Below are 19,721 nucleotides of genomic sequence, written 5' to 3'. Positions count from 1 at the left end.
CTCTCCCTTTCTACTGGCTCCTTCTTTTCAGATTACAAACATGCTCCAGGCTCCCCTAACCTAAAAAACCTTCTTTGGGTCTTGTTATCTCCCTCAAATTCCTGTCCAATCATTCTTTATTTTCACCAACTATACTCTTTCTCAACCCAAAACACTTTTCAGTGAACAAACCATACCTTTGGTTTTAGGGACAAAAAAGCCCCAGTTTATTATTACTTTTTAAAAAAAGCAAATATCACTTACATAATTGTTCAAGCAAGTCTATATACGGGTATTTCATTTGAAAATACATATGTATATAATTTTTCTCCTACAATAATTCATTTCAAGAGCAATTTCATTATGTATCTTCTACAGAGCCCTAAACCGAGAGAGCCAACATATTCAAATAAACCCCAAGGTGTGGGGATGCTTCAGGCCAGTTCCTCATTAGAAGCCTCAGCATGGGGGCTCTGGAGACCAACGCAGAAGGTCTTCCAGGGAGAGCTGAAACGTTCAGATAAGTGAGTTCTGGGAAGAAGGGGTAGTTGGCGGGCTCCGGCAGGCTCACCCCTGGGGTAGAGCAAAGAGAACAGACAGGGGAGTTCTGAGAGGCACTGGAGCTATCTAAACTCAGGGGGATGGAACCGAGTGAGCAGCTGCGGTAATTGAGTTTCAGTTACCTGCAGGGTGGCAAAATAAAGTAGTAACTTCATCTGCCTGACACGGGGGAAGTTTAGAGGTGTCCCTGGCACATTCACAGTGGAATCCGTCACCCTTTCACTGTGTTGGGTGATGGCAACCGTACTGCGCTTCCTAGCGACAGCAAGCGCACATCCTGTTAGGCAGCGCCAGCGCACTCCAGCTAATGAAGCATTTCCTGCAGGTCTGTCTCCCGGGGCTCTCTGTATCCTCTGTCTGAAGGAATGGCACCATGGGAAAATTCAGCACCGCCAGCATCAGCCATCGCCCAAACTCAAAAGAGTCTTTGAATGGCAGAGAAAGGCCCATTTTCCTTTCTGCCCAGCCCAGGGTTGGAACCATCCTCAGGTCACTTTTTGTGGGTCTGTACAAACGTGCCGACTGGCAGCGTGCCGTTCTTCACCTGAGCCCGGATTTCAGCTCGATGCTTTAATGTGAAGACCAGGGCTCTCACTGTCCGCCGGTATGGCCCATTAATGAGGCGGGAGCAGAGATGAAACGTTTCCCGTTCAATATTTTCAACCAGTAGGTGATCCATCTAAAAAAACAGCAAAATTATCAAATTAGGGTCTTGCATTGCATAAGGATTAAAAGCAAGAGAGGCTGGAGCACTTTGCTCAGAGGCCTCCATTAATCAACTGAAATTCAAGGACATCTACTTCCTGTCACAAAAGAAACAGGAAGAGCAAATTAATTCCACCCTGGCAATTAAGGAACAAGGCCATGTGCTTTGTGACAGGGACCTCATTCACAACCCCTGCCGGGTGGTAATATTTGCCATTATAACAGGAAACTGGCTTGAACCAAGCAATGGGTTCTGGGCCCTGGGCCCTGTACTTTACCAACCAGGAAACGAAGACCAAGGATAATAAATCAGTATAACAGTTTATACTTTTTTGTTTGTTTGTTTGGTTTTTAAGTGCCTTTTAACCCCTTACAGTATTTTAAAAACACTGGGTCTGGATCCTAATATGTGTGTAAAGCAGTTTATAAATCATTTTTCACATTTACTGCTCACAAGTCCTATTATCTCATTTTATAGATGAGGAAACAGGTTCAAAGGTAAAGGAATGCTCCAGATCTTACAACTATTAAGAGGCAGAGTTGGGACTCTGACTCGGAGCCCCCGACTCCAACACGCATGTTTCTTCCCTTTCACCATACTCACTGCCCCCTTAACCTTCTGAGAGACCAGCTGAGTCTGCAGAGACCTCTGCAGGGTCAGCTAAGCAGAAAGGGGCCTAGAGGATAGGACCTGTGGCAATTCTGGGGTGGTCTGGCTCAGGCCCAAGCCCTGCTGAAGTCACAGGCCTAATGAAAGCAGGACAGGTCTGAGACTTTTGCCCGCATGATCTGGATCCAGGCCAGACTGGGTTGCTGGTCAGGGACCCCCTCACTTCGTTCCTTTCCAGGTGCATCGCTCACTATTCGCCTCCCTGGTCCTGACCCCGGCCCAGCCTGAACAACCTCAGCTGCTTTTACACACCTCTACGCCTCTGCACAGGTACACGTTTCCTCAGCAAGGCGCAACTTCCCTAGGAAACTCATTCCTATTTGTATGTCAAAGCTTAGCTAAAAAACAAAAAGCAAAAAAAGCAAATCCTAGTTTAAAGGACTGAAAGTTCCCCTTGGGGCTGCCACAGTGTCCCGAGCTTCCCTTAGTCATTTTCATAACATATTATAATGATCTATTTTTTTGAGTTTGTCTTCCCTGAGAGTGAGTTCCTTGAAAACAGGAAACAAATTTCTCTCTCACTTGCTTTTTTCCCTTCACTCTTTCCCTCCCTACCCTACCACACATTCAAATACTTACTCAGCACTATGTGCCTGGGCTGAGGAAAGAGCAGTGAACAAGGTCAACATAGCTCTTGACTCCACAGAGAGCACGGGTTGGCTGGAGACAGATAGAAGCAGGGATTGCAAGTGTACCGAGGGCTGGGAAAGAGGACAGGAGCGACTTCTGGGGCACAGAGCTGCAGCAAAGGGACCCGACCCAGGAGGGCAGCTCCTGGCCTCAGGAGGGAATGGCATTTGACGTGAGACCTGGAGAATGAGTAGGATCAGGCCAGGTGAGGCGGGCACTTGCTTGGTGATGAATTCAGTGGGCTGTACATATATCTTTTGTGTGCTTTTCCATACATGTACTATACTTATATTTTAAAAAGGAAAAGTTTAAGGAAAAAATGCACCAAAATAAAAAAAGGATCACCAGACATTTGATAAGTGTCCTAACAAAAGAGAGAGACCAGCACACCAAAATGAAAATAATAAAGAAACCTGGAAGAAATGAGGACCACGCAGGGAACAGAACAGGACTGAGAGAGACAGAGAGAAAGGGAGAGAGAGAATGAATATCCAGGTCCAGACATCTGCCTAGGTGTAACAGACAAAAGGTGTTCAGGGAAGTCTGGGGTCCTGATGACTGACTGATTATCTCCAAGGCTGGTGCTGGAGTGAGTGGGCGCGGTGCCATGGCTCTCCAGAACCCAGACTCCTCGAGCTTTTCATGGCCTCCTTGGTGGGCACTGAACTAGCCCCCAGCCTGCGGCATCCCGGGTACCAGACTACTTTACAAGGCTATAAGGGTGGCTGGCCGTCTGCCCAGCATTTGTCCAGCAGCGTTTGCAAAAGAGGCTCCTCACCCCAATGAGGGTTCCTCGTCCCAGTGTGAGGATGGTTAGTCACTGACTGTTTAGAGATTCACTTAATATGACAGGCAAGAAAAAAGGCTTTTTTTTTTTTAATTTTTCTTTTTTTGAGGGGAGTGGTTGTTAGGGGAAGAAGGGTATGTGTGCATTTGCAAAAATAAGTCATGGCCATTCCATCAAACTGTAGTATATATAAAAAAAGAACCTTGAGAGTGCCTTGAAATTCACAGAACTGGATACTTATTCATACTTCATTCAGCAAATAGTTACTGAGTCGCTACTCTGAGTATGGTCTGATCTAGGTATTAGAGACACCCAAGCAGAAAACACCTGACCCCCTACCCTCTAAGAAGTCACAACCTAGAAAGGAGAGGCATGTACACAGAAAACCAAGGGGCAGCAGGATAGGTGCTATACCAGCAATGTGATGGGAATAAGAAGCAAGTAGCTAACAATTCTCATGCATGCTTCTTGTTAAATGAAGGCCAATCGGAATGAAGAAATGAAGAAAAACATTTGTAATATTAAAATGTATACCATAAGGGAAAATGATTCATCATGCATCCTTGTGTATAACATGTTCATTGAACAAAGTGAAGAATGCCTACCTTATAACTGCCTTTGGATAATCCAAACCTACCCAAGTTGAGAGTCCTTCCCAATGGGTTCTAATCTGATAATTTAGGTAAGCCCTTTTGGGTGAAAGGACCAGAGTCTTACTGAGACCTTGAGAAAAAGGGGATTTACTATGAGATACATGTGTATGAATGGGAACGAGAATGCTGTAAGAAACCTAGGGATTTATTTATGGACCATATCCTTTCTCTGTGTCTCTCATGATTTGCCTGGTCTCTTTTTCACATGTTTTTGTTCCTCTACATTTGCTTTTTTTTTTACTGACTATCAATTCTAACTGCCTTATTCTCTCCCCCTATTCTACACATCTCTACCCATAGCTTCTGCTTCCTCATAACTCCTCCAATATCCCTTCTGTTTCAAAACTCCCACTGTTGCTTCTTGGTATTTCCTAGTTCAATTTCCCAGAGACAGAGAATCTGATTTGCCTTCCTTACCTATTTGTACCTGTGAGTTGAGTATGTGGTATTCAGTTGTCCAATCCTGGACAAACTGGCAATAGCTGGGTGAAGATATAAAACACATCCACCCAGAGCTGTCTTTTGTCACGGATTCTGAACTCAGGAGAAATGGTGCCATAATCAATTAGTGATGTTTGCCACATCTGTAAGCTCTTTAAAAACAAGGGAAGAAGCTCTTCTTCATGTGTTTACCTTAAGTGCAGAACTTCCCACACTGTATCGTAACTATTCATTTGCCTACTTCCCTCAGAAGACTGTGAGCCCCTCCAGGGCTGGTACCATTTTGGATCCACTTCTAAACTCCCCATGCCTAGTAGCATAGGTACTGGCACATATTAAGTGCTCAGTAAATATTTGTGAAATGAATTTCCTCTTTCCCCACATATACCTCCCTCCTTTTCTGCTCTTTCAGTAACATCCCATACATAGCATATGAAATATGAAATATGTTTCTATTTTATATGTATTTTCTAGTTAGTAAAATCCAACCACTCTTTCAAAGGCCAGTTCAAGTGCTGTCTTTTTCATGAAACGTTCCCAGATTTCCCCATCAGATTTCATTGTTCTGTCCTTTGTGTGTTTATACCACTTGCTAGTAACACTATTTCAGACATATTTCATCCTGCCTCGTATTTAGTCAGTCATTTACAGGCTCTTAGTCAGGAGACAGTAAGCTTTCTTAGGATAAGGACTGCAACTCATTCATGTTTGCATTCTCCTCTGGCACTAGTAGTAGTAGAACTAAACATTTGGTGAATTGAATATCCACTAGAAGCAAACTTTGTATGAGTTTCCCAATAGCATGATTGGATTTGTACATATATACCCACACTCCTTTTTGACCACTTGAATACATTTATTAAAGAGTTGGTCAAAGCCAGAGGTACAGTCTGAGGCCATTAAACAAAAAAAAACTAACAGTCCCATATGGGGATGTACCCCTGACCTGGATCTCATTAGCACCATCTGACAACCAACTGGGCCAACCAGCCAGTGTTTCATAACTCTTAACGATAACAGGCTCACTTTGAGAATCAGATTCATTTTTTTAAAATGACATAATAGGAAAACGATCACAGGCCGTGAGGTAGGAAGGAGAGTGGATAATGAGGAAGGGGAAGTAAGAGAATGACACCACAGGGGACGTTCATATGAGGAAAGATCTAAAAGACAGGGAAGAACAAAGAAGATCTGGAAGGGAGAAAGTAAAGGGGAATGGAGTGTGGGTCTCAACAATGGAGTTTTTATTCATCTATTCCTTTATTCCAAGAACAAGGAAACAATCCATGAATCTGGAAAGCAAGATCTGTAGAGTAATAAAGAGATGCACTTTTGGGCTGTGTGTGTATATTCTTTATCTGTGGCTTTCACTACTAAAGGATAAGACCAAACAAATAACAGAAACATTATTTTCTATAAAAATGTAATGAGTGGATTTGAAAAAACACATGCTAAGATCAAATTGCAAAAGCTTTTTAGTTATTGGGCCAATAACTTACCCAATGGTTTACTACTGCCTGATAAAGTACATTTATGGAGATCTGATGTCTGATTTGAATGCACTCAACACTGGTTACTGTCAAAGACCAGATACTGGATTAGATGGTTCACTGATTTGCCCTAATATGAAAATGTTTCAGATGATGATGGGTGCTAAGAGCTAACTTTATGTAAAAAGTGTCTGTATTTATATTTTCTGACATACCAAACTGATAAGAAAATACTATAAAATGTTGTTTATGCAGGGAAAACAGATTGATTTTCTTCGGCCAAGGAAGATGGCTAAGATGCACACTTTTAATTTTCAAAATTTACTCTTTGGGAACAAAACCATTCAACTATGCTTAATCTGATATTTTTTCCAATTACACTGGAAAGCACTAACGAATGTATCACACTTTTTTAACTTTGCTTTGTAACACTTGAGTGCTTACCACTTGATGTGCCAGTTAAAGGATAATTAATGGATAAACTAAAAGGATAATTATTATTGAGTTTAATATAGCAGGCAAACTGCTCATTACTCCTTACAAGCAGAGCTTCGTTATTATCATTTACTTGAAAAGATACCACAGGGAACTGGTATTTACCACCACATTAACTACATATTATATACCCACACTCTATGTTTCTGCAATAATTTTGGTTTATTTAAAAAATAAACTTCTTTTAAAACATCAAATAGCGAGTCTTGTTGCCTAATCGATACTCCAGAAAATTAGACTTACAACCTTTATATTTTTTTTCTCTCTTCCAAGGGCTTAATATTCATATTAATACTTTCTTAGGAAAAGTTAAGCAAACTTAAAGTATATTAATTCACTGAACCACCAAATGGACATTAAAAATTATAAATATAAGAATAGAAATATACAGAAAAGTATATACAAAATGACACTAACTGATATTGATCAAGATTAAAAATACAACATAAATGTGAATAATTGTCAATTTTCTGCAATGTTATTTAAATAATCAATAAAAATATCTTATGTAACAGTTGGTACATAATTGGCTCTTAATAAGTCTGGGATAATCATAACTTGCCCAGTATTCATTGAAAGAGCTACAGGGACTTCCCCGGTGGTGCAGTGGTTAAGAATCCACCTGCCAATGCAGGGGACACGGGTTTGAGCCCTGGTCCGGGAAGATGCCACATGCCACGGAGCGACTAAGCCCGTGCACCACAACTACTGAGCCCACGTGCCACAACTACTGAAGCCCGCGTGCCTAGAGCCCATGCTCCGCAACAAGAGAAGCCACCACAATGAGAAGCCCGCGCACCGAAACGAAGAGTAGCCCCCGCTCACTGCAACTAGAGAAAGTCTGCGCGCAGCCAAAAATATAAATAAATAAATAAGTTTATTAAAAAAAAAAAGAGGGCTTCCCTGGTGGCGCAGTGGTTGAGATTCCGCCTCCCAATGCAGGGGACACGGGTTCGAGCCCTGGTCTGGGAAGATCCCACATGCCACAGAGCTACTGGGCCCGTGAGCCACAATTACTGAGCCTGCGCGTCTGGAGCCTGTGCTCCGCAACAAGAGAGGCCGCGACAGTGAGAGGCCCGCGCACCGCGATGAAGAGTGGCCCCCGCTTGCCACAACTAGAGAAAGCCCTCGCACAGAAACGAAGACCCAACACAGCCATAAATAAATAAAATAAATAAAATTTAAAAAAAAAAGAGAGTTCCTACTCTCGCTATAAAAAAAAAAAAAGAACTCCCACAACTTAACCACAACAACCAAACAACCTGATTAAAAAATGGACAAAGGACTTGAATAGATATTTCTCCAAAGAAGACATATGAATGGCTAATAAACACATGAAAAGATGTTCAACATCTCTAGTGATTAGGGAAATGCAGATTAAAACCACTTCATACCCATCATGATGGCTGTTATTAAAAAAAAAAAAAAAAAAAAAAAAAGAAAGAGCTACAATAATTTACCAAACAGGAAATGCACCAAAATGTTAACAAGACTATGTCTGGATGGTAGGTTCAATGGTGATCTTATTTTTCCTTTCCATATTTTTTCATTTTCTATCATAAGTTTGTATTAAAAAACCCAAAACTTTATTTTTAAAAAGTAAATAATATACCACAAGCCCATTTGCCTTCCTTTTGTGGATACATAATAGAGATAGAAAGGTTAAAATATTTTTTCAGAGAATGCAGTGACAGATCTAGTATTTAAATCAGACTTCTGAATTGCTTCTTTTGTTAATAATATTAAGTTATTCTTTAAGGATACATTATTAGGGATACCCTGAGAAGAGGGAAAAATATGGATGTTATATGTCTGATTTTTCCAGAATATTAATTGACCTATAAGATTTATTTGATGATGATGATTAATATTATTGCTAATGAGCAAAAATTCTTCTTCCAGCATGTGTACCTCAAACCACTAACACCATCTAACTGTTGGTCATGAAGATGATAGGGATTGCGCAATTGACTATATGCATTAGAACTAAAGGTATGAGTGCTGACCAAAAATGGAGTACAGTCTTTTCAAAAGACAGCTATTTATTTTGCCATTGATATTCCGTAACAGAGTCCATCTCAGAATTTTTGCTTCAGTGGAAAGAGAAAGAATTTTATTTATTTATTTTTATTGAAGTAGAGTTGATTTACAATGCTGTGTTAGTTTCTGGTGTACAGAAAACTGATTCAGTTTTATATATATATACACACATATATATATATGTGTGTATATATATATATTCTTTTTCATATTCTTTTCCATTATGGTTTATTACAGGATATTGAATATAGTTCCCTGTGCTATACGGTAGGACCTTGCTGTTTATTTATTTTGTATATAGTAGTTTTTATCTGCTAATCCCAAACTTCTAATTATCCGTCCCCTAACCCCTTTCCCCTTTGGTAACCATAAGTTTGTTTTCTGTGTCTGTGGGTCTGTTTCTGTTTTGTAAATAAGTTCATTTGTGTCATATTTTGATTCCATATATAAGTGATATCATATGGTATTTGTTAGGGTAAGAATTTTAAATGCGAAGGAACCAACATTCATTAAGTGACTTCTAACCACCAGGCACTATCCTATTCTTTTGTATATATGGTTCATTTAATCTTTCCAATAATCTTAGGTTAGGAATTATAATCTTCATTTCACGGATAAAAAAATCAAGTCTCTGAAATGTTAAGAGATTTGCCTAAGGTGTCACACCAGCACATACTAGAGCCAGGGTTTTAATCCATGTCTTGCTAGTTCCAAAGCCTGCACTCTTTATACAGTACTGTCCCCCAGAATGTTTACAAATCCAGAATCTTTAAAAAAAAAGTTAGAATAAAGCCATAGCACTTAAGACTATGAAAGTTCATTATGAAAATATGAAGGTCATTTAACCCAGAGTACCTAGTCATCACATTCCAACCAGGACATTACCTCCAATTCCAAGGCTTCCGAGAGTAATTTCTGGGCGTTTTTCCTAAATGTCTCGGTTTTGGAATCACTTCGGACTTCTATAGAAGGTCTATCCACGTGTTTTTCAATGAAAGTTCTCCACTCAGTGTAAACTTCTCTGGCAAGACAAGCCACTTCTGAATCTGAGTGTTGACGCATCTTGTTCACAGTGTGACCTGGAACAAGAGAACAGAAACCAAAGAAAAGATTGTTCTGTATTCTTCTGAAAAGTACAGAACTGGAAGGACTAATGTGTGGCACTTAGCAAGTCATTCACACACCTAAGGATGTAAAGGCTCTTGTGCAAATGAAGACTTGTTTCTCAAAGGCTGAGATAACAAGATAATCACTGGGGGAGAATCACTGGGCTAGCCAATGAAATAAGTCATAAAACAGAAGCACGATCAATAGATACTTAAAATGGAACACCTAAGGTACCAACTCCTTAATCCAAAAATTGCAATAAAAGAAAATGAATTAAGCATTTATCTTGTCTTTTCAGTACATATTATATTTCAGGACAACCAAACAGTTCTAGTTATTGACAGAATGTTCTTTATTCAGCTAATAAATGTGATAAAATTGACAGAATTTTTTAAAATTGTGTGGTCCATGATGAAATAATTCATTCAGGTGACAATCAACAGTGGATGAAATCAGTCAATGAAAAGTTGATGGGGAAATGTACAATGGAAAGGTGAGATGTCATCATCTCCACTGATCAATCTTAGCATCCCTAAGAGTGGCACTATCAGATAGAGGTAGTACTTCACAGCCCTACCTATGAAGTAGTCTTGCACCCTCCTCCCAAGGAAAAGATGAACCATAACCTTAGTAACTAGTCATTCAAAGCTAACCTCCAGCTTATAGAAAATACGAGAGACAGAGGAATAAGTTAAATTATAGCCTAAGAGACAAATCCAGAATGTGGGACATTCTACAGGACAACATTCAATCATCAATGGCACTTTAAAAAAAAGGGAGTAAGGTTATGGATTGCTAAAGATTAAAGGAGTCTTTTGAGTCCAAACTATCAAATGTGATGTGTGATCCAAATCCTGATTGGAATAAACTAATTAAAATATATTTTGAGATAAACAAGAAATACGAATATACACTGGTTATTAAATTATATCAAAGAATTATCGTTGATTTTGTTGAGCATGATGATGGCATTGTAGCTATGTAAGAAAACATCCATATTTTTTAGAGATGCATACTGAAGTATGTAGAGCTGAAATGACAAAAGGTCTGAGCTTCTGCTTTAAAATACTTCAGTAACAGCACAAAAACACAAAAAAGGGAAAGATAAAGTGAATGCGACCAAACCTTAATAGTTACTGAATGTAGGTGAAAGGCCTATGGGGGTTTGTACTATTCTCTTTATTTCTGTGAATGTTTGAGATTTTCATAATAAAAATGGAAAAAGAGGAAAGGGTCAAAAAATATCATATGCAAAAGTACTTAGATAAAAATAAACACATAGAAAAGCCAAAGAAATCAAGTAAACATTTAGAATTAAAGTTCAAAAAGTGTTAGAATATAAGATAGGTATACTTAAAAAAAAAAATCAATAGCTTTTTTATGTCAGCAATAAACAGTCAGAGTATAATAGGGGGAAAATCATGCTTAAACTAGTAAAAACCATAAACCACTTAGTAACTCATTAACAAGAGGGGGTTGCATGCCCATGTGCTGTTTGTGTATGTGCCTATCTCCTTAAATAGCTCTGGAACCACTCAAACTCCATCCCCATCACCACTGACCTTGCCTTAGGGCATGTTGCCTCCAGATGACTCCAGCAGCCTGACTGTCCTCTCAGCCAAAGTCTGGAACCCTTAATGCCACCTTCCACACTGCAGCCAGAGTGGCCTTTATTTAACTTTATTATTTTCTCTTTCAGGGATACTTTTTAAAACATTAATCTGACCGTTACAGTCCACCACTTAAATCTTTCAATCCTATATCCAAATTCTTATCTAGTCACACAAGTACCTTCACAATCTGCCACCTTCCCATCTATCTTCTAGCTTCATTTCCAGCTATTACCCCACTGTCATCTGATACTCTAGCTACCTGCAGCTCCTAAGACACTTCAATATTTTTCTCACCTCTTTACTTTTGAACATATACTCCAATGAGCATTTTGTCTGCCTGGAATATTCCTTCTTCTCTCTTCATCTGGTTAACTTACGTTCTGCCTTTAAGACTCAGTTCAGGAGTCCCCTTCTCCAGGAAGTCTTCCTTAATATAATAACCCCCAGTCTTGGCTGGTACCTCTCCTCTGTGCTTCCTTAACACCTCATGCTCCTGTTCATCACAATAACTATTACAATTAGTTGTAATTATCTGATCAGTTATCTCTCTTGCCCACCAAAGAGAGCTCCTTGAGGGCAAGAGCTGTGACACGTTAATCTTTGTATCTCCAGCAGAAAACAGGGGCAGGAGAGGGGGTCGGGAGAGTGGGTGTTTGGTAAATGTTGGGGAATGAGAAACCCAGATGAGGAAATACATATGTTTTTACTAAAATATATAACAGAAAATTTGAATGAAAGGGGAAAATATACCATATTATATGATGGAAAGACCAGTACAGAGATGTCAATATAGAAATTAATTTGTAGGTTTAATGTAATCACAATAAAAAAAATCTCAGTAGGCTGCTTTTATTAGAATACATCCAAATAGCTTTAGAAAAACAAATGGGTAATAGCAAAAAATACTCTTATGTATTATGAGGTATAACTAGCCTTATACACTATTGGAACATATTATAAAGCAACTAAAATTATATGGACTGGCACCAAAAAAACAGATGGATAGATCTGTGGAATAAAAAGTGAAGCTCAGGGGACTTCCCTGGTGGTGCAGTGATTAAGAATCCACCTGCCAATGCAGGGGACATGGGTTCGAGCCCTGGTCCGGGAAGATCCCACATGCCGCAGAGCAACTAAGCCCGTGCACCACAACTACTGAGCCCACGCGCCGCAACTACTGAAGCCTGCACGCCTAGAGCCCGTGCTCTACAACAAGAGAAACCACCGCAATGAGAGGCCTGCGCACTGCAACGAAGAGCAGTCTCTGATCGCCACAACTAGAGAAAACCCGTGCGTAGCAACAAAGACCCAACGCGGCCATAAAAAAAAAAAATTAATTAATTAAGCTCAGGAACAAACCCTATTGTATATAAAAATTAATATACAATAAAAGAGGCATCAATGAACAAAAGGAAATGGAAAAGAATTCAATTTTGGGAAAATGGTCAAAACATTTAGAAAATTTCTCAGATGACACCAACTGCATAGCTCAACACTTGCTTGATTTATTTACTCCTCACATGTCAACTGAAGGCCTACTCTTTGTACTGGGTACGCTAGGTACTAGTCATGCAGGGCTGAACAAGAAACTGTCCCTGCTTTAAAGGTTCTGTGAAGAGCATGCTGGAGGTAACTTTGAAGGGAAGACAAGATTCTTTAACTTCTCTCTCTATCCAATTATCTCCCAAGAATTTTTATCTAGTCTTTCTACTGACCAGGGAAAGAAGTACATCAACACTCATCACAAGGAGGAAGGCGAAGGGGAGGAATGCAGAGCCCTCATTAGAAATATCTCAAGGTGCTTCCTAGCTAGCGATGCTTAGTGAGGTGCTTCTGAAACACATGCCACTTAAAGCTGAAGTCACTACTCAACACTTTCCTTTTCTGGCTGGAATTCTCCATATCCTTGAGATTATTCATTCAGAAAACAATTTTTTGTGCTGTTGGTCACTGTTGTGGATGGTAAAAACACAAAGGTAAATGAGATACTGCAGGACCTCAAAGACCTAAATTCAGGGCATTTTAATACTGTTACAGAGCACCTACTTAATGCCTGGTGCTGAGGATACAGACATGAATGAGACATAGTCCCTGGAATTTAACCTACACTCACCCTGCCAACGTGTGCAAAGAAGATTCATGTATAAAAATATTCATTACTGTGCACAGCAGCAAAAAGTTAAAAACAACCTACAAGCTCACCATTAAGGGTCCAATTTGTTAAATGAATTATAGTCCATTCAAACAATGAATACTTGGCAGCCATTAAAGACTGCAATAGCTCTACGTGTAGTAACATGGAAAGATGATTACTTTACTCAGGTTCTCAGAAGAGCACGCACAGTATAAGCCAATATTTATTTTTAAAATTACATTTGTATATATATATACATAAACAAACACATATATTTGTTTATACACAGAGAAAAAGAGTCTAAAAGAATTTATAATGAAATTATTAACAAGGGTCTCCTCTGAGCAGTGGGACTGTATGTATCTATGCAGTCCAGCTCACAATCTCATGGGCTGGCTCAACCTGTAAGCAATCCTAACAGCACGGGATATGCTATACTAGAAGTGCATTCAGGTTTCTTTGGAATAGAGATCCTTCCCTTCATGTGTTCCCCACCTTATCCTTTTCTCTCCCCAAGACAGGCACCGTTGATCCACCTTTATATACAAGAAATGAAGATGCACAAGTTCCACAGAGAGTCCTTCTTCTTGTCGAATCCAATGGACCTTTTCCATCGTGACATTACTTGATACCTCTGTGGCATCTGACACTGCTGCTTTTTTCCTTCTGAAATAGTCTCTTCCATTGCTTTTTTTTTTTTTTTAAGAATTTTCTTTTTTTTTTTAAATTTATTTATTTATGGCTGTGTTGGGTCTTTGTTTCTGTGCGAGGGCTTTCTCTAGTTGTGGCAAGCGGGGGCCACTCTTCATCGCGGTGCGCGGGCCTCTCACTATCGCAGCCTCTCTTGTTGCAGGGCACAGGCTCCAGATGCTCAGGCTCAGTAACTGTGGCTCACGGGCCCACTTGCTCCGCGGCATGTGGGATCTTCCCAGACCAGGGCTCAAACCCGTGTTCCCTGCATTGGCAAGCAGATTCTCAACCACTGCGCCACCAGGGAAGCCCTTCCATTGCTTTTTGAGATACCGCCTGTTACTGATTCTCCTCTTCCTTCTCCATCTCTTCTGCTGGCTGTATATGCCTTGCCCAACCTTTAATTACCTGTGAACCCCAGCTGGGACATTGGCCTTGGCCTCTTCTCTTCTTTCTTCACCTGTTTTCCCTGAGTAATCTTACCCACTCCTGTGGTCCAACTACCATCTGCAAGCAGATGACTCCCAAATACGTATCTCTAGCCTAAAGGCTCTCACTGAGCACAATACCCAAATATCTAGTCCCCTACTGGACATCTCTACCTGCTTATTTTGCAAGCACCTCTAGCTCAACACTTCTAAAATGGAAAATGGAACTCATTATTATCCCCCTCAGTCCCTCCTCCTGTATTTCTTGTCACACATGGCACTAGCATTCACCCATTATTTTAGGCTCCTTAACATTTTTTTTTAAAGATTTTTTTTTTTGATGTGGACCATTTTTAAAGTCTTTATTGACTTTGTTACAATACTGTTTCTGTTTCATGTTTTGGTTTTTTGGCCCCAAGGCATGTGGGATCTTAGCTCCCCCACCAGGGATCAAACCCGTACCCCCTGCATTGGAAGACGAAGCCTTAACCACTGGACTGCCAGGGAAGTCCCTAGGCTCCTTAACATTTCTTGCATCTTTTCCTTTTCCTCACGTCCCTCTTTATTCTCCCTGCTGCCCTGATTCAGGTCCTCATCACCTCTCCACAGGTCTACTGCAATGACTTACTAATCAATCTTTGTCCCCAGAGTGGCCTTCTCCAATGCATCCTCTATATTAAAGTCAAATTAACCTTTTAAAAACACAATTTGATCACATCATTCCCTTACCAGAAGCCCTTCAATGGCTCTCTCCTCTGTCCTCAAATTAATTTCTAAGTATAGATTCAAGCCCTCGATGACCTGGAACCTCTTTGGCCATACCTCTCACCATATCTCTCTTTCCTTCCTCTCCTCAGTCCCAGCCCTCCTACCCCTTTGGCCTCCAGGTGCTAAGTTCTAGCCATAGAAAGCAGTTGGCGTGTCCTTGATAGGGTCAGGCTGTCTGGCCTTCTTACATTTCTGTACTTAGCTCACACTGCTCCCTCTGCCTAGAAGGTTTAAATGCCCACTTTTCCCTCTAAACTTGACATAAACATCTTGGGGGCAGAACCCCATACCTTACTCCTTACTCCAAGATACATTCCCAGCTCCCAGCATAGTGCCTTACCACAAAACAATCAAGAAATGTTTGCTGAACTGAATCAAACAGTTATATTACAAAGAAAAAAAAAGTTTACATTTGGCTTTCAAATTGGCTTTGTACTAACATTTGAATATGGATGCAGCTGATTGGGAAAATCACACAACTGCAAACAAAATAATGGAACTATACTGTAAAGAATTGAATGAAAAGTTTCTAATTCTTACCCATTGCTAAGAATCCTTCCTGCTTACTACTCCAGATTTTATAGCAATTATATCATTTAATTTTTTATAATTGCACAATGAAGTAAATACTATTATTATATCTCTTTTTACAAAGAAGCTCAGCCAAGCAACTTGCCCAGGGCTTCACAGCTAGTAAGCATGGAAGCCAGGATCTGAGCACAGCAGCCTGACCCCAGAGCCTGCATACTTAACGCCCCAACACCTTGTCCCTCTCTGTTATTAGGGACTGGCACACAGAGAGTGTCTAATAAAGTTCTGTTGAGATAATGTTGTTCACCTTCTTGATATTCCTAAATCAGAAGAGCCAAAGGGCAGAAGTCTTCGACTCTCAGGCCAGGGCAAGGGAATCACTGCTCTTGGCCTGCAGGGGGCAGTACACCTCACAGATACTCCCACAGGAGCCCCACCTGGACTGGTCAGGAGGCTCTCCCAACACCAGGGAAACCACTCCAAGAAGGGCAGGGGCTATGAGGAGACCTGGGGGATGCAAGCTTTGCAAGCAAGAGGGTGACAGAAGGAAGAGTAACAGCAGGGAAGGCACTGAGTCTGGGGCAGGAAAAGAGGAAAGAGGGGGCCTAGGGAACACTCTTCTATAAAAAACAAGACAAAATGACAAACTTTAAATGAAAAAGGGAATTTCATGATAACAATAATGACAGCCACTGCACTGAATGCTTTACCTTTAAGTCAAGGAATTCTCAGAACACCCTACGAGGTAGGTGCTATAATGATTCCCCGTTTAACAGGTAAAGAACTAAGGAACTAAGAGGTTAAGGAATTTGTGCAGGACATGGCAAGTAAGAAGCAGGGCCAAGTTTCAAATGCAGGCAGTTTGGCTGCAGAGCTCACGTATTAACCCTATACTGTTGCCCCCAGTGATCAAACAGTCCTACCTCCTCCTGATTCAGATGGAAAAAATGAGGCTCCATGACCTTTCCCCAAGGTCACAAGCTGGTCAGTAGCTACATCGAGGAAGTTAATGATCTGAAAAAAGTCATTATTTGCTCCATGAAGTTTATGTTAAAGCAAGCAGTGCCACTGGCTGGTCTTATGATCTAGGTCAAGTCCCCTGGGTTTAAGAGTACGGGGCTTCTGCATCCCAGCACACTGTTAAGACAAATTCCCTGCAGGAAGCGGTCTTTTGCTCATTTAACAAACATTATCAAATACTTAGTAAGTACCAGGCCCTGTGCTAGACCTCGGGATAGAATGTTGAACAAGACACAGCCCTTTACTCAAGGAGCTCCAGGTAGGTCTAAGCACAGGAGAAGACACCTGAACAAAAACAGTGCACCAAAGTGTTACAGGTCCTAAGATAGTATTGAAGGGGGAAACCAAGGGAGGGCCAAAAGGACAGAGGAGTTAATTTGGGTGGCAAACGGGCCAGGGAATACCATGAAAGAGGCAATTCTCGTCCTGAGTCTTGACAAGCAGTAGAGTGAACAAAAGCATAGAACCTGAAAGAGCACAGAGTAATTGGAGGGCTGTAGTAGGCAAAATTATAGTCCCTAAAGACATCCATGCCCTAATCCTCAGAACCTGTGAATATGTTACCTTCCATGGAAAAAGGGACTTTGCAGATGTGATTCAGGTTAAGGACCCCGAGATGGAGAGATGAGCCTGGATTACCTAGGCAGGCCCAATCTAATCCCATGAGTCCTTAAAGGCAGAAGAGACAGAAGAGCGGGTCAGAGAGATGACGTGTGAAAAGAATTCGACCCACCATTGCCACCTCTGGAGATGGAGGAAGAGAATCACAAGCCACAGAATGCAGGTGGCTTCTAGAAACTGGAAAAGGCAAGGAAACAGATTCTCCCTTAGAGTCTCCAGAAAGGAATGTAGCCCTGCCAACACCTTGATTTTAGCTCACTGAGACGTGTACTGAACTTCTAACCTATAGAAATGTAAGATAATAAATCTGTGTTTTTTAAACCACTAATTTTCTGGCAATTTGTTATGGCACTATTCATAGATAATGAATACAGGAGCTTATCAGCAGTTCAGGATTGCTGAATCTATGGGACAACCTAAGAACAGAAGGCCATTTGAAAATTCCTTGCCACTAACTTATCCCATGAACTTGGGCAAGTCAAATCACATACCCATTCATTCACTCACTCACTAACTCATTTATTCATTCAACAAACATTTTTAGCTTTACCAAGAAGATTATGTTTCATCTGGGTCTTAAAAGACAAGTAAGAGCTTGCCATGGACAAGGGTGCATCTTTGGGTTTCAGGAGGTGGCATGACATGGCATAAGTCCACCTTAGCTTTGTCGCTTATTATTTGGTTTCCCGACCTGGGGCAAGTTACTGTAAACTCTCTAAGCCTCAGTGTTCTCATTTGTAAAATGAGGAAATAATAATATTTACCTTGTAGAATTGTTATATGGATCAAATGAAGTCGTAGATGTGAAAGCACTTTGTAAGTACAAGGTTTTTTTGTTGTTAATCAATTATAAATGAAAATCAGATCAATATGATGGACTTAAAACTTCTCCCAGAATATTTATACCTACAGTATTGCAGAAGTGGGGCATGCTTGCCTACCAGGTTGAGTGCAAGGTCTAACTCCACTGCCTCATCAGCCATTTACTCAATACCCACGCCCACTGGTTTCCTTTATAATAAAGGTATTCGGTCACAGAGGCCCCATTAGGTGCCAGATCCAAAGGCTTTTGCCCAGCTGGCCCTCAACTCCCCAGACCACTTGAGAGCAGTGAGGTTACTCACTTCCCCTGCCTCTCAAAACACTCTCCTCCTCATCCCGCGTGTCACTGCACAGCCCTGGCTCTCTTCCGCTCTCTAATTACACTCTTGCCTCTTCACCGGCTCCTCTTCCTCCTCCCATTTCCCTGCCACAGATATTCTCCCCAGCTCAATCCTTCAGCCCTTTAATCTTTTCTTTTACTCAGAGAATTCATCCACTTAAGTGATTTTAAGCAAATGCTTCCAGGCGAATGTCTTCCAAATACATATTTTTAGTCTAGATCTCTCATCTGAGCTTCAGTCCTACATCTCCAACTGCCTGCTGGACATTTGCACCTAAAGAGTTTATGTCAGAGCAAACACTGACTAAAATGAAAATACTAGGAGAAAACTCCCATTTGAAGTACACAAGAAAAGGCACTAAATTCTGATTTAAAAGAGGTGAGCTTGAGCAGATGGCAGAACCCATAGAGATGGTCCAGTAAAATAAAGGCACATATGGCTGGGATTCAGGGTACAATGGCAGTCTGCTAACCAAGAAAGAACACTGCCCCAAGAGACCTGGGTTCTCATTACATCTCTGGTGCTAACTCACTATATGGCCCTGGATAAGTCACTTCATCTCTCTGAATCTGAATTTCCTTGTTTATAAACTGAGGTAGCTAAATGGATTTAAACGTTTATGATATTGACATTTATAAAGTTCAGAAACAGAAAACAAAAACTATAAGATCTCAACAGTAAATGGACAAAGAACACAAACAATTCACAAAAAAAGGACAAAGTGCCAATAAACAAATAGAAAACAATCCATTCTATACAGCAAATGAAAACAAGATGCTATTTTTACCCAGTAAATTAGTAAGATTTTAAGAAAATGGTAGCAATGTAAATTGGAACTGTATTTCTAAAAATCTAAGATTCAGAAATGGATCAGGACAGGAGATGCATACCCAGGAGTTGTCTGAATTAAGGCCTCAGTTAAGCTGGAGAAGTGGACGGCCTCTCTGGCTAAGTGCTCTAAAGCAGCAGCCAAAGACTGAGGTCTGAGCTTTCTGGAAAAGTACCTCCTGTGAGAGGAGAGGGGACAAAGACAGAGGAAACACAGAAAGGCAAGAAACAGGAATACAGAAAGCTAGAAAGCACCATGGAGAAAATCTTGTTTGATCCTGTCATTTTCATTAATTTGATGAACATATCCTGAGCATCTGCTATATGCCACACTAATGCTTGAAATGCATTGGTGAATAAAATATAT

The 19,721-nt window shown here is 40.6% G+C and overlaps 1 protein-coding gene across 3 annotated transcripts in view; it reads right to left on the bottom strand.

The window, feature by feature from the left end:
* Nucleotides 1-282: 282 nt before the first annotated feature.
* TCEANC2 (transcription elongation factor A N-terminal and central domain containing 2) overlaps nucleotides 283-19,721 on the bottom strand; it is a 37,563-nt gene continuing 18,124 nt past the window's right edge. For all 3 annotated transcript variants that reach the window (XM_007164412.2, XM_007164410.2, XM_057545966.1), the window contains exons 4-5: nucleotides 9,337-9,530; nucleotides 283-1,219 (exon numbers count right to left, since the gene is read on the bottom strand). In XM_007164412.2, the coding sequence (XP_007164474.1) occupies nucleotides 1,031-1,219; nucleotides 9,337-9,530 (383 nt within the window). In that variant the 3' untranslated portion in view covers nucleotides 283-1,030. The remainder of the gene's footprint in view (nucleotides 1,220-9,336; nucleotides 9,531-19,721) is intronic.

Source organism: Balaenoptera acutorostrata, chromosome 1, assembly GCF_949987535.1.
Source record: "Balaenoptera acutorostrata chromosome 1, mBalAcu1.1, whole genome shotgun sequence".
Classification (NCBI taxonomy): Eukaryota; Metazoa; Chordata; class Mammalia; order Artiodactyla; family Balaenopteridae; genus Balaenoptera; species Balaenoptera acutorostrata.
This window is presented reverse-complemented; position numbering and strand designations above follow the sequence as displayed.